The sequence below is a fragment of the Myotis nattereri genome (assembly GCF_964212035.1).
Source record: "Myotis nattereri genome assembly, chromosome: 16".
Lineage (NCBI taxonomy): Eukaryota > Metazoa > Chordata > Mammalia > Chiroptera > Vespertilionidae > Myotis > Myotis nattereri.
In genome coordinates this window covers 34,592,475-34,605,107 of record NC_138091.1, presented here as the reverse complement: position 1 = coordinate 34,605,107, position 12,633 = coordinate 34,592,475, and the positions used below count along the sequence as shown (strand labels likewise).

The window sequence follows — 12,633 nt, the reverse complement described above, 5'->3', positions numbered from 1 at the left end:
GGGTATGGCCAGCTGCAAAGAGCCATCAGCCCATCATCCAGGCTGGCCAGGCACCCAAGTGGGACCCCCACCCTGATCCTGGACACTTTCAGGGCAAACCAGCCAGCCCCCACCCATACACCAGGCCTCTATCCTATACTACAGGCAGGACAGGACAGTGCGAGCTGCCATCTGGGCCCCATGTGCAGCCCTGGGCAGCGGGGCATAAGCCCCACCCCCAGCCGGGACCCCTGTGTGCCACCTGAGCCCCCAGCCGGGACCCCCGTGACACCTAAGCCCCGCACTGCTAAGCCCCGCCCCCAGCCGGGACCCTATGACTACTGGAGAGCAGGAAAGTGCCCCTGGGCCCTGGGTTGCTGTGGTGATCCAGCCATTGGTAAGTAGAAAAGTGCAGCCTGTAGGCATCCCCCAGCTGGGCCTGATCCGAGAGCAGGAAAGCAAGCCTGGCCTGCGGGCAGCCCCCAGCTGCGCCTTCTCCCTGGTCACCATGAGGATCCAGGAACAGGAAAGCAAGCCTGGCCTGCGGGCAGCCCCAAACTTTCCCTGCTCCCCGGTCGCCATGGTGATCCAGAAGCAGGAAAGTAAGCCTGGCCTGTGGGCAGCCCCAAGCTGGGCCTGATACGAGAGCAGGAAAGCCCGGCCTGCGGGCAGCCCCCAGCTGGGCCTGCTCCCCGGTCACCATGGGGATCCGGGAGCAGGAGAGCAAGCCCGGCCTGCGGGCAGCTCCAAGCTGGGCCTGCTCCCTGGTTGCCATGGAGACCTGGGAGCAGGAAAGCCCAGCCTGTGGGCAGCCCCCAGCTGGGCCTGCTCCCCAGTCACCATGGCGATCTGGGAGCAGGAAAGCCTGGCTTGCAAGCAGCACCCCCATCCTGGCCATAGCTCAAGGCAGAGTACAACATGCAGTGGAGGCCAGGAGCCTGAGAGATCAGCACAGAGGGGCTCCTGCTCCAAGCCCCCATGGTGTGGCTGGGGGCAGGCCCCCAGCAGACACACACACAGTGCCTGCTCTGAGCCTCCAATGTGGCTGGGGGCAGACCCCCAGTGGGGACACACACACACACACACACACACACACACACACACACACGGCAACTGCTTCAAGCCTACGTGGCGTGGCAGGGGGCAGGCCGTAGCAGACAGACAGACACACACACACACACACGACGCCTGCTCTGAGCCTCTGCTGCCAGACTGTGGCCATCAGTAGGACATCCACTGAGGGCTCCCAGACTGTGAGAGGGGCAGGCTGAGCTGAGGGAACCCCACCCCCCAGTGCACGAATTTCATGCACCGGGCCTCTAGTCTACACTAATAAAAGAGAAACATGCAAATTGGTGTCACTCTGCTACATCCACCAGCCAATCAGAGCGACTATGCAAATTAACCCAACAAAGATGGCAGTTAATTTGCATACGCAGGCACAGAGCGAAGACTGAAGGCTCCAGCCAGAGTAAAGACTGAAGACTGAAGAGGCTTGGCTTCTCCACTGCAGCCACAGCAGAGAAGCCAAGCCTTGCTGTGGCCAGACCAAAGGCCTGGGTCCCAGGTGCCGGAGGAAAACTGGTGCCAGCAGCCAGGGGAAGGAAGGCCTATTGCGCAAATCTTCGTGCAATGGACCTCTAGCATATATATAAAACCCTAATATGCAAACAGACTGAATGGCGGAACAACCGAACAACCAGTCACTATGACGTGTGCTGACCACCAGGGGGTACACGCAGAACATAGCGGGTGTCGGCAGCAAGCAGCAGAGCACAAAACATGGCAGGCGATGGCCACAGCGGTATGGTAAAGCAGGTGAGTGGGGGTGCCAGACCAAGGCAGGACGAGCCTCTGGTGGTTACTGAAAATTCTTTGCTCCTGTGCGCCATAGTCCCACCCGGCGCTCACACCCACTACCAGTGCTGGAGCCTCCCCTCACACCCGTTGCCTGCCCCGATTGCTCATTGCCATCACTAGGCACAAGCAGTGGCTGCTGGCCCCAACCGCCCCTCAGCGCTTCTCCACCTCCCCCTGCTCCTGAGGGGCGATCAGGGCCAGTAGCCACCACTCGCACCTCTGCTGGCGTTGACTCCAATCGCTCCCCTTCGGCAGGAGTGGGGGCAGCGGGAGTGGTGGCAGCAGGAGCGGGGCTGCCGGCAGAGGGCACAGAGGATGGGCCAAGACCCACCCCTGTGTCCACCACAGCCTCGCGGCCCACAGTTCCTTTCAAGGTGCACGAATTCGTGCACTGGGCCCCTCATACATATATAACTAGTAGAATAAGCATAAAGACAACCTGTATGGATACAGAAGAATGGAACAAGATAAACCATTTCCTGGGCCATAAAATAAAACAAAACACTTAACAGAATAGGAGTCTATATAAACTATGTCTTCTGATGACAATAAGATTAAATTGGAAATTAATAAAGAAAAGATATCAAGAAAAGCATTCAAAATTTAAAAAAAAAAAACAAATATCCTTTTAAATAACCCATGAGTCATGAACAAAATCACAAGTTAACCAAAAAAAGTGTCTAGGTTAATTTTTTAAAAAAAAGAAAGAAAAACAAAAATCACAAACTATAAAAGAAAAAATCTACAACTTGGAAACTAAAAATTTTAATGTAAAAACTCCTGAAAATTAAAAAGGTTTGTTTTTGAAAAGCCTAAATGTACTCTCTGTGGGAGGATGCTGATAATGGGGGAGGATTTTCAGGTGTACAGATAGAAGGGTATAAAGGAAATCTCAGTATCTTCTGCTCAATTTTGCTGTGAACCTAAAGCTGCTCATAGTTAACATTTTAAGGAATGCCAAGCTGTTTTCCAGTGGCTGTTCTATCTTACATTCTCATAAGTCATGTATGATAGTTCCAATTAGTCCACATCCTCACCAACACTTATTATCCCTCTTTTGTGTACAGCCACTTTAGTGGGTGTGAAGTGGACAAGGGGACTTTTTACAGTGTTGGAAAGGCTTTCTATTTTGATTGTGTAGTAATAACATAACTGGATCCATCTGGCAAAACTCATCAAATTATATAAAGTAATGGCTTTCATTGTATGTAAAATTATTTCTCAATAAAGCTGAATGTTTTTAAAAGACTTCCTTAAAATAACTATGGCTTAGAAAATAATGAGTTTTCCCTTTCACACCTAGGAATGTGTTATGATAAATGAACACAGATTTCCAAGACCACAACTTGTCCAATTCACTAAGACACCCACATTCTTTTTTACAGTTCTACAGTAAAAAGCATTTAAACTGTACTGATAATAATCAGCATCTCCATTACAAGTCTGTTTATTTGGGTCACAATCATTAAGCTCACATGTAATTTAGTTGCTTCATGTTACACCTTTGTTTTTATCTGATTCAAGATATCCGTCACTAACCCTTTTGAAGTACTTTTAATAGTTTATAGAGAGTCCTGTTAAAGGGAAGCGACATTTCTTTTAAAGGGCTGATTTAATTTAGGGTGAAAGTAACTTGAATAGACTGCAGCTGTCTTTGTGACATACCTTATCCTGACAGCTTAAAAATGTTTAATGTAGTTATGTAGGATAATGACTTCCCTATATACTGTCCCCGTATTGACTATTTTTAGTGCTCTTCACCTTTAGACTAAACAACCAAAGACTCCAAGTACAATGAAAACACTAGGGCAACTGAAGATATTTTAGACCTTCAAAATGGAAGAAAAGGTGGAAAAAGAGAGCACTTTATACATATTTCAATGAATACACAACTGTTAGATTTCTACAGAGACATTGCCTAGAAACACCTCGATTTGGTAAAAAGGGTTTCCCTATAATACTGGAAAAATCAAATACTGGGAGACAAGTGAGGCCTAAATGTTTAAGAGGCAAGCTTTAAACTTCAAATCCCAGATCCACCACTTATCAACTATGTGTCTTTATGCCAGTTACCTACCCTCTTTGAGCTCCAAGTCTCACCAATGAACTAGGGCAGTGGTCGGCAAACTGCGGCTCACGAGCCACAGGCGGCTCTTTGGCCCCTTGAGTGTGGCTCTTCCACAAAATACCACGTGCAGGCACACACATACAGTGCAATTGAAACTTCGTGGCCCATGCGCAGAAGTCGGTATTTGCCGACCACAGGTCAGGTCTGGATGCTTGCCTCTCTCCATGTGCCCCACTGCCCTCTCTTTACACACAGACCCAGGAGCTGGAGATCTGTGCAGGCTGCCCAGTTACATGATGAAGACAGAAATTCTGGGGAGACTGTTCCACAACAGACTGGAAACAACAAGCACAGGTCTTGCCAAGTGAGAATAAAAATACCATGCTGAGGAATAACAAACAGCTCTCATAGCACAGCTGGTCTGCTTGAAGAGTCCATGGTTAACAGTTTAGTAACATGCAAACACCACAGTCAAACAGCAGGAGTTCCCAAGATAGCAGAGAAACAGGAACCCACCCCAGAGGATGAGGATAGTAAAATGTTAAAACTCCGCCCATCCACATGGCCAAGGACAGGGAACAAATAAACCATGACATCCTGTTAGAGGGGGATTCACAGAGAAGGCAGACTCCTGGAATTAGAAAGAAAAGAAAAAATGCAAGATATAATAGATGAAGGCTAAGTACTGTACCAACTTTGTATAGTTAAGAAGCTGTGTATCTTCAAAATGATCTTGACAATAAAAATCTGACACTAAAACAAAAAAAGACAAACAAACCAAACAAGATGAACAGAACATATGTTCCCCAGTCATAATTTATCTAAGTACCACGCCTAGCCAAATTTTATAGAAACCTAAATTATCCCAAGTAGTAAAGGCACCAATGATAAAGACTACGTGTTATGAAAAAAACACACAAAGCAAACTGAGACATAATTAGAGCAGATGTAATTAAAACATTATGAAAGCCTAAATCTCACAGTTTGGCCATTTAAAATGTTAATAAGACTGTTCCCTCTTTGCAAGATACTGGTGGTGACTGTAAGCAATACATTTGGAAGGTTGCTAGTGTTTTGGCAGGAAAAAAAATTTACCGCAGACCTTCTTGGAGAACCTAATCAAAATTTCTGATTTCATCCAGCTGAACAAATCAACTCTTACTTGAACATGCTAAAAAACACATTTAAGTTGTGTGAAAAGGATGAAACCGGTAGTTGTACCTTAAGAAATATAAGGAAAACTTGGACACCTATTTGAAAATTGATCAAAAAAAATAAGCTAATGAAAAAAGGTTTAACAACTCTAAAGTTGTTCTACTCATGTTTGTTTCTAGAAAAATAATTTCAGCCATTCATATAATTAGAAACCAGAAACAATTAGTATTTTTAACTGCATGGCTGGACTGTGTACAATATTACAAGCTTCAGAAAATAGTTGGCATTTATACTCCAGTAGGAAAAACTAGGATGGATTTTAAGATTTCTTAAACTTTTAATATTGTTTGAGATGTGAAATTGCAAATTCCTTGGATAACAGAACAAAAAATCATGCCGAACTGGTTTGGCTCAGTGGATAGAGCGTCGGCCTGCGGACTGAAGGGTCCCAGGTTCGATTCCGGTCAAGGGCATGTACCTTGGTTGCGGGCACATCCCTACTGGGGGGCATGCAGGAGGCAGCTGATCGATCTCTCTCATCGATGTTTCTAACTCTCTATCCCTCTCCCTTCTTCTCTGTAAAAATTCAATAAAATATATTTTTTAAAAAATCATAGCAGCTTTTCAGCAGTAAGTCACAATGAAATAATCTAGAAAAAATAAGCCAAGTTGGCTACCCAGTGTTTTGGATGAGTACTGAAATCTGGCTCATAGATACTTGGGAATCCATCTATTCTCAGAATAAAGGTCTTAGCTTATAAGAATTTATTCTAAACTGTTCTTATATGGAGAAAGTTCAGATACTCAGTACATTGGACTCTTAAGAATAACAACTATGGTTGAATCTGCATTTCTCAAAAATCTAGTTCAGATTCAAGAGCAAAGTGATCATCCTTCTGCATGAGCGCAAGCCTAATATAATTCCTCAAAGCGTTATAAGCTTAGTTAGAGTCACATAGACTAAAATTGGAATGATACAGAGAAGATTAGCATGGCCCCTGCACAAGGATGACACGCAAATTCGTGCAGCGTTCCAAAAAAAAAAAAAAAGTGTTACCCATGTGGTCACTAACAAATGATTTTAAAATTATTTTTACACAAAAGTATAGTTCTAGCCCTAGCCGGTTTGGCTCAGTGGATAAAGCATCAGCCTGCAGACTGAAGAGTCCCAGGTTCGATTCCAGTCAAGGGTACATGCCCGGGTTGCAGGCTCAATCCCCAGTAGGGGGCGTGTAGGAGGCAGCCGATCAATGATTCTCTCTCATTATTGATGCTTCTATCCCTCTCTCCTTCTCCCTACCTCTCTGAAATCAATGAAAATTTAAATTTAAATTTTAAAAAATTTAGTTCTAGTTCTCTTTTATAAAATACTGAATAAATTCACTTTGGGGGCATCATTCATATTCCACATACCATGCAAGGCACTGCATAGAATATGCTGCTGCTGTGATTCCAAATAAATCCTATCCTATCTAATAAAAGAGAAACATGGTAATTGGCGTACGACCGTTACCCTTCCCATTGGCTAATCAGGGCACTATGCAAATTAACTGTCAGCCAAGATGGCGGCCGGCAGCCAGGCAGCTTGAAACTAACATGAGGCTTGCTTGCTTCAGTGACAGAGGAAACCAACGTTCCCCGCCTGCCTTACAGGCCTCTGAGCCTGCAGTTTGAAACATTTTAACAAATATAGAAGCTGAAAAAAAACCCAGAAACCAGCTTTCAGCGAGCTGGGATCTCACAGCTGGAGTCAGAGCTGGAGTTATACATTGTTTCGAACCGAAACAAACCAGATACCTACTTTCAGCAGCGGAGGCCTAAGAGCTGGAGCCTCAGAGCTAAAGCTGGCCCAGAATTAAAAAAAGAAAAAAGAAAAAAAGGAGCAGTTGGGAGCTTCCGACACCCGCCAGCCTGAAAACAGCCCTCAGCCCCTCACCCAGACTGGCCAGGCACCCCAGTGGGGACCCCCACCCTGAAGGGTGTGTGACCAGCTGCAAACAGCCCTCAGCCCCTCATCCAGGCTGGCCAGGCACACTAGTGGGGACCCCCACCCTGATCCAGGACACCCTTCAGGGCAAACCACCCAGGCCCACCCATGCACCAGGCCTCTACCCTATATAGTAAAAGGGTAATATGCCTCCCAGCACCGGGATCAGCGGAGCCGAGAGGCCTCCCAGCACCGGGATCAGCGTGACAGGAGGGAGCTCCCCAACCTCCTGATCACCCTGCAGCTCTGTGTGTGACGGCGGGGGGGTGGGGTGCCACAACCTCCCTATCCACCCTGCTCTGTTTGTGACAGGGGAAGGCGCCCCAACCTCCTGATCAGCCCTGCTCTGTGCCTGATACGGGGGAGCTCCCCAACCTCTGATCGCCCTGCGGCTCTGTGTGTGACAGGGTGCAGCGCCCCAACCCCCTGAATGGCCCTGCTCTGTATGTGACAGGGTGCGGTGCCCCAACCCGTCCCCCAACCCCCATGGGCCCTGCTCTGTGTGTGACAGGGTAGAGCCATAACCTCCCCATCGGCCCGGCCCTGAGTGTGAGAGTGGCGGTGCCCCAACCCCCTGATCGGCCCTGCTCTGTGGGTGATAGAGAGTGGCTCCACAACCACCCCCCCCCCCACGGGCCCTGCTGTGTGTGTGTGATGGGGTAGTGCCATAACCTCCCCATCGGCCCTGCCCTGAGTGTGACAGTGGCGGCGTCCCAACCCCCTTATCCGCCCTGCTCTGTGCGTGACAGGGTGGAGCTCCCCAACCCCCTGATGGGCCCTGCTCTGTGCGTGACAGGGGGGAGCTCCCCAACCCCCTGATCGACCCTGCTCTGTGCGTGACAGGGTGGAACTCCCCAACCCCCGATGGGCCCTGCTCTGTGCGTGACAGGGGGGAGCTCCCCAACCCCCTGATCGACCCTGCTCTGTGCGTGACAGGGGGTGGCGCCGCAACCTCCCCATCGACCCTGCCTTGAGTGTGACAGGGGGCGGTGCCCCAACCCCCCAATCGGCCCTACCCTGAGCGTGACTGAGGGTGGCATCGCAACCTCCTGATCCGCCCTGCTCTGTGCATGACGGGGGCGGCGCCCCAACACCCCAATCGGCCCTGCTCTGAGCCCGACCAGGGACTGCACCTAGGGATTGGGCCAGTCCTCTGCCACCCGGGAGCAGGCCTAAGCCAGCAGGTCATTATCTCCCGAGGGGTCCCAGACTGCGAGAGGGCACAGGCCAGGCTGAGGGACCCCCCTCTTCCCCCAGAGTGCACAAATTTTTGTGCACCGGGCCTCTAGTACATTATATTAGAGGAAGGACCATAACATAAAACAAATTTAAAAATATATATATGTGAATAAATAATTTCACATATTTCTTTCTAATATTTACAGCTTTTATTTATTTTTCTTGCCTTATTATAATAGTTAGGGCCTGCATTCTTTGGTAAATAGAAGTTGTGATAGAAGCCATCCCAAACTAACAGGAAAGTATTTAATATATCACTATTGAGTATGATGTTGGCTTTAGATTTTTTCATGGATAATCTTTATCATACTGATGATGTTTCTTTCTATACCTAATTACCTGAAAGGTTTCTTTTTTAATCATAAATGGCTATTAAAGTTTGTCAATAGTTTTTTCCCACTTCTATTGAGATGATCTTATAGTTTTCTTCTCCATTCTATTGATATGGTGAATTACACTGAATGATTTTCAAATGTTAACCAATGTTGTAGTCCTGGAATATCTGTTACTTGGTCCTGATGTGTAATTCTTTTCAGATATCACTGGATTCTATTTGGTAATAATTATATGTAAATTATACCAAGGAAAAAAGGAGAGGGAAAGGGAAATGGGGGGAAGGAGAGAGGGAGTGTGGGTATGAAAAGATGAGGCTAAAAGAATTACCAAGAAAAGAAAATCATGACAGCAGAGTAGAATTATTTAATAGAAGTGTTAGTAATCCTCATTGAGACAATCTCTAAAAGAACAAAAAACAAACTACCTTTTAATTAATCATTATAGGAATGTAAGTGTCAAATAATACAAATAACCAGAAAGAGAGAACCAAAAGAAAACAGAGGAAAATAAATTATCAAAAAAGCAATTTAAGAAATTTCCTCGAAGAAGCAACAATTTTCTAAATGCAGCTCAAAGATCATTCTGGGGGGAAATAAAGGGAAATGCTCTTCAAATATTTATAAACTGTAATTAAAAGTTAAAAAAAAAAGAAATTTCCTCAAAATTATGTATAGTCTTTACATTTCACACTGAAGGAGCTCAGGACAATACATGAACCAAGAAACAAAACTGAAAATGAAAAGTTTCAAAATCCTGGATGCCACAGAGGAAAATAAGCCAATTATAAAGAAAAAGGTATCAACATGGCTTCAGATTCTTCAGCCATAACACTAGACCAATGCCTTCAAAATTCTTAAGTAACATTATTTAAAAACAAGTATTGTTAGCCTAAGTATCAACCAAGAATATGGAAGAATAAAGACATCTACAGACAAACAAGAGTTACCAGCCAGTGAGGCTCAGTTAATTGAGTGTTGGCCCATGCACCACTATGTCACTGGTTCAATTCCTGGTCAGGGCACATGCCCTGCTTGCAGACTACATTCCCAGTAGGAGGCATGTAGGAGGCAACCAATTGATGTTTTTCTCTCTTTCTCTCCCCCATCCTTTCCTCCCTCCTTCCCTCTCACTTCGTCCCTCTCTAAAAAAAAAAAATCAATAAAAACATATTTTAAAAAGATCTAACACAAATCCTTTTTTCAGGAAATTTCGTAAGGACTTTATTCCATCAAAATGAGCACATAAAGCAAAATGGACAAAAGGTACTCATTTTTCCATTATAAATCTTATGTGATCAGTTGCATTATAATTTTAATGAAGACAAATCTAAAAAAATTAACCAAATACAATAAAGGAGACATGTAATTTTTGCAAGTCATAATAGAACATTTAGCTACCAAGTACATGAAATTATATTTTAAATCTGATATTTTTTAAAGTAAGCATATTACAGTAGATGGAAGAATCTTTTTTCAATCAAAGTAAATTAAACATATTCAAATTCTACTAGTAATATTAACTTTTATAGCTTTATACTCTCTCATGAAGTATCTGCCCAAAGCAAAAGTTGAAAAAGTTGAAGAACTGACATAGACAAAAGAGCTTCATAAACGAAATGAAGAAAGAAAAATTTGCCTCTGTCAATTACATACAAAAGAAACAGACTTAGCACAGTCCTTCAGTAATAAAGTTTTTCTTGATTCTAACCATCCAAAGAAAAAGCTGACTATTCAAAGAAATAAATAATGTTCTTTGTCAAAAGATTTCACCAAAACATAAATTCAACAGAAACTGGAGTAAGAGAGTGAGAGTGCAAAGGAGAGACAGAGAAAAAGAGAGCTGAAATCTGTATATGCCATAAAATTCAAAAACAAGGAGAAAAATCTCCACATGACTTCAGGATACTATTGTCTTACTACGTTCAACTTCTCATTTCAATTGAAATTTAATCACCACATTAATCCTAACATTACTACTCACATGGTTATTTTAATAAACATCATTCTCACCAATTTAGAGAATTAACTGTTTAAAGAAGTATTAGGAGGAAGATTTCCCAACTTCTGGATAATTTTTAAAAACATAAATTAAATATTTTAATATCCTTTTTTAAAACATTTCATAGTATGCAAATAATATTAGTAGGATTGTTTTTAGTGCACATGCTAAAATGCTGAGTGAACACAGGCAAGTTAATGAGAAAATACAACCCTTAGGAAGTTCAGATCATTAAAGAGTCAGGAGTTACTTAGGCATCCAAATAGCATATTTAATTTTAAAATGTACTTAATTCTGTAAAAAGTAAAAATAAAATATGATATTTAAGTACAACATTTAGAAGTATTCATTATTAAAACAGAGATCCAAGGTCAAAAGCCAGAAACTGTACTTCTGACATAGCTGTAAATGCAGAGAGCAGACTCCTCTCTAATCAAGATAATGATGAAAAACCAAGCTCTCCAAGGCAGGCAGTGTAACTGCGAAAAGGAGTAAAGACACAAGAACAACAGAGACTTGGGGAATACCCAGAGAAGAAAGCTAAACCAGAAACATAACAAAAGCGGCACAGTCAGCAAGGAAGGGACCTGGGAGGAGCGATGCCATGAAAACCAGGAGAGAAGAGGCATTCAAGAAAGAGCCAGCCAAGTCAGAAGCTAAATCAAGATCAAAGAGGATGAAGATAAATCAAAAACACAGCAGAAAGTGAATGGCCATATTGAATTGGTTAAGATTACCTATTTCCATCTCAACTGACGGGACTAAAAGTTTATCTTGGGGGGAAGAGGAGAAGGGGTATAGACACTTGGGAGAAAACAGACTTTAGTTATCATTCTTGCTGTCTGTACTCCAAGACCAATAAAAGAGAAATGTTCTGAATGATTTGTTTCTTCTTAAGGGCTACACTCACCAAACTGTGGAGCAGGCAAGATCCTAGCCGCCCGAATTGGGCCATTTCGAACGGAGAATAGCTCCTGTGCTTCCCCACTGATCTGCAAGAGAAGACAAAAAATTTTAGTAAATGAAAACACAGGTCCAGACATTAATATATGAAAACGAGATCTCCTGAATGTTATCATAACTTATTGTCTCATATGTAATACACACACACACTCATACACATTTATGGTTCATCACACACATTAAATATACCGTATCTTAAGTTATCATTAGTATTCCTAGAAAATTGTAAGAGCATGCACTTGATATGAATGGTAGAATATGTGGTCTGTCTGGAAGTCTATAATTTTTAATCTTTAATAAACTACTATAAATCAGCTCAGTTCCTGCATGACTGCTTTCCAAAGCAACTATGATTTTTTGAAAAGCAGATCTTAAACGTTGTAGTAAATTTCACAAATACGTTGTAAAAGAGGAAAAGCAAAATATATTGTAAAGAACCCTAAAGTGAAATGTCAATGACCTAGTTACCAGTTATAGTTCTGCAACTAACTAGCTGTTAACCACCTTGAGTAAATCATTTGACCTCCATAAACATTTTTTATATTCTTTTTTCTTTCCTGAACGTATTTTTAATAAAAATTGTATGTATTCAAGGAGTACAACAGGATGATTCGATATACATATACACAGTAAAATGATTGCAGCAGACATCTCCTCATAGTTACCTTTATTGTGTGATAAAATTTCAGAGCACCTGAAATCTACTGCTTAGCATTTTTCCAGTATGTAATACAGTACTGTTAACTATAGTCATCACGACTGAACATTCAATCTCTGGACTTACCAACTTTGCATCCTTTGACTAACGTCTCCCCATTTCCCCCACCAACCATAAACCTATTATTTTGCATTTATAAACTGAGAAGGTAATGGTGCTAAAAGAAAAAGATACTTCTAATTTCAATATTCTATGAATAAAAAATTAATATGTAAACTTCATTAAATGTTACTGTTTTTGCTATACACATAACACTATATGAATGACCATTCATTTTGAGTCATATCAGACTTATTTCTCAGATATAGAGTATAGCAATCTATTAAAACA

General features: G+C 43.2%; 1 protein-coding gene across 4 annotated transcripts in view; it reads right to left on the bottom strand.

Annotated features, from left to right (window-relative positions):
* The window catches only part of BCAS3 (BCAS3 microtubule associated cell migration factor), a 472,069-nt gene that overhangs the window by 418,747 nt on the left and 40,689 nt on the right, over positions 1-12,633 (bottom strand). For all 4 annotated transcript variants that reach the window (XM_081108786.1, XM_081108785.1, XM_081108787.1 and 1 more), the window contains exon 6: positions 11,533-11,614. In XM_081108786.1, the coding sequence (XP_080964912.1) occupies positions 11,533-11,614 (82 nt within the window). The remainder of the gene's footprint in view (positions 1-11,532; positions 11,615-12,633) is intronic.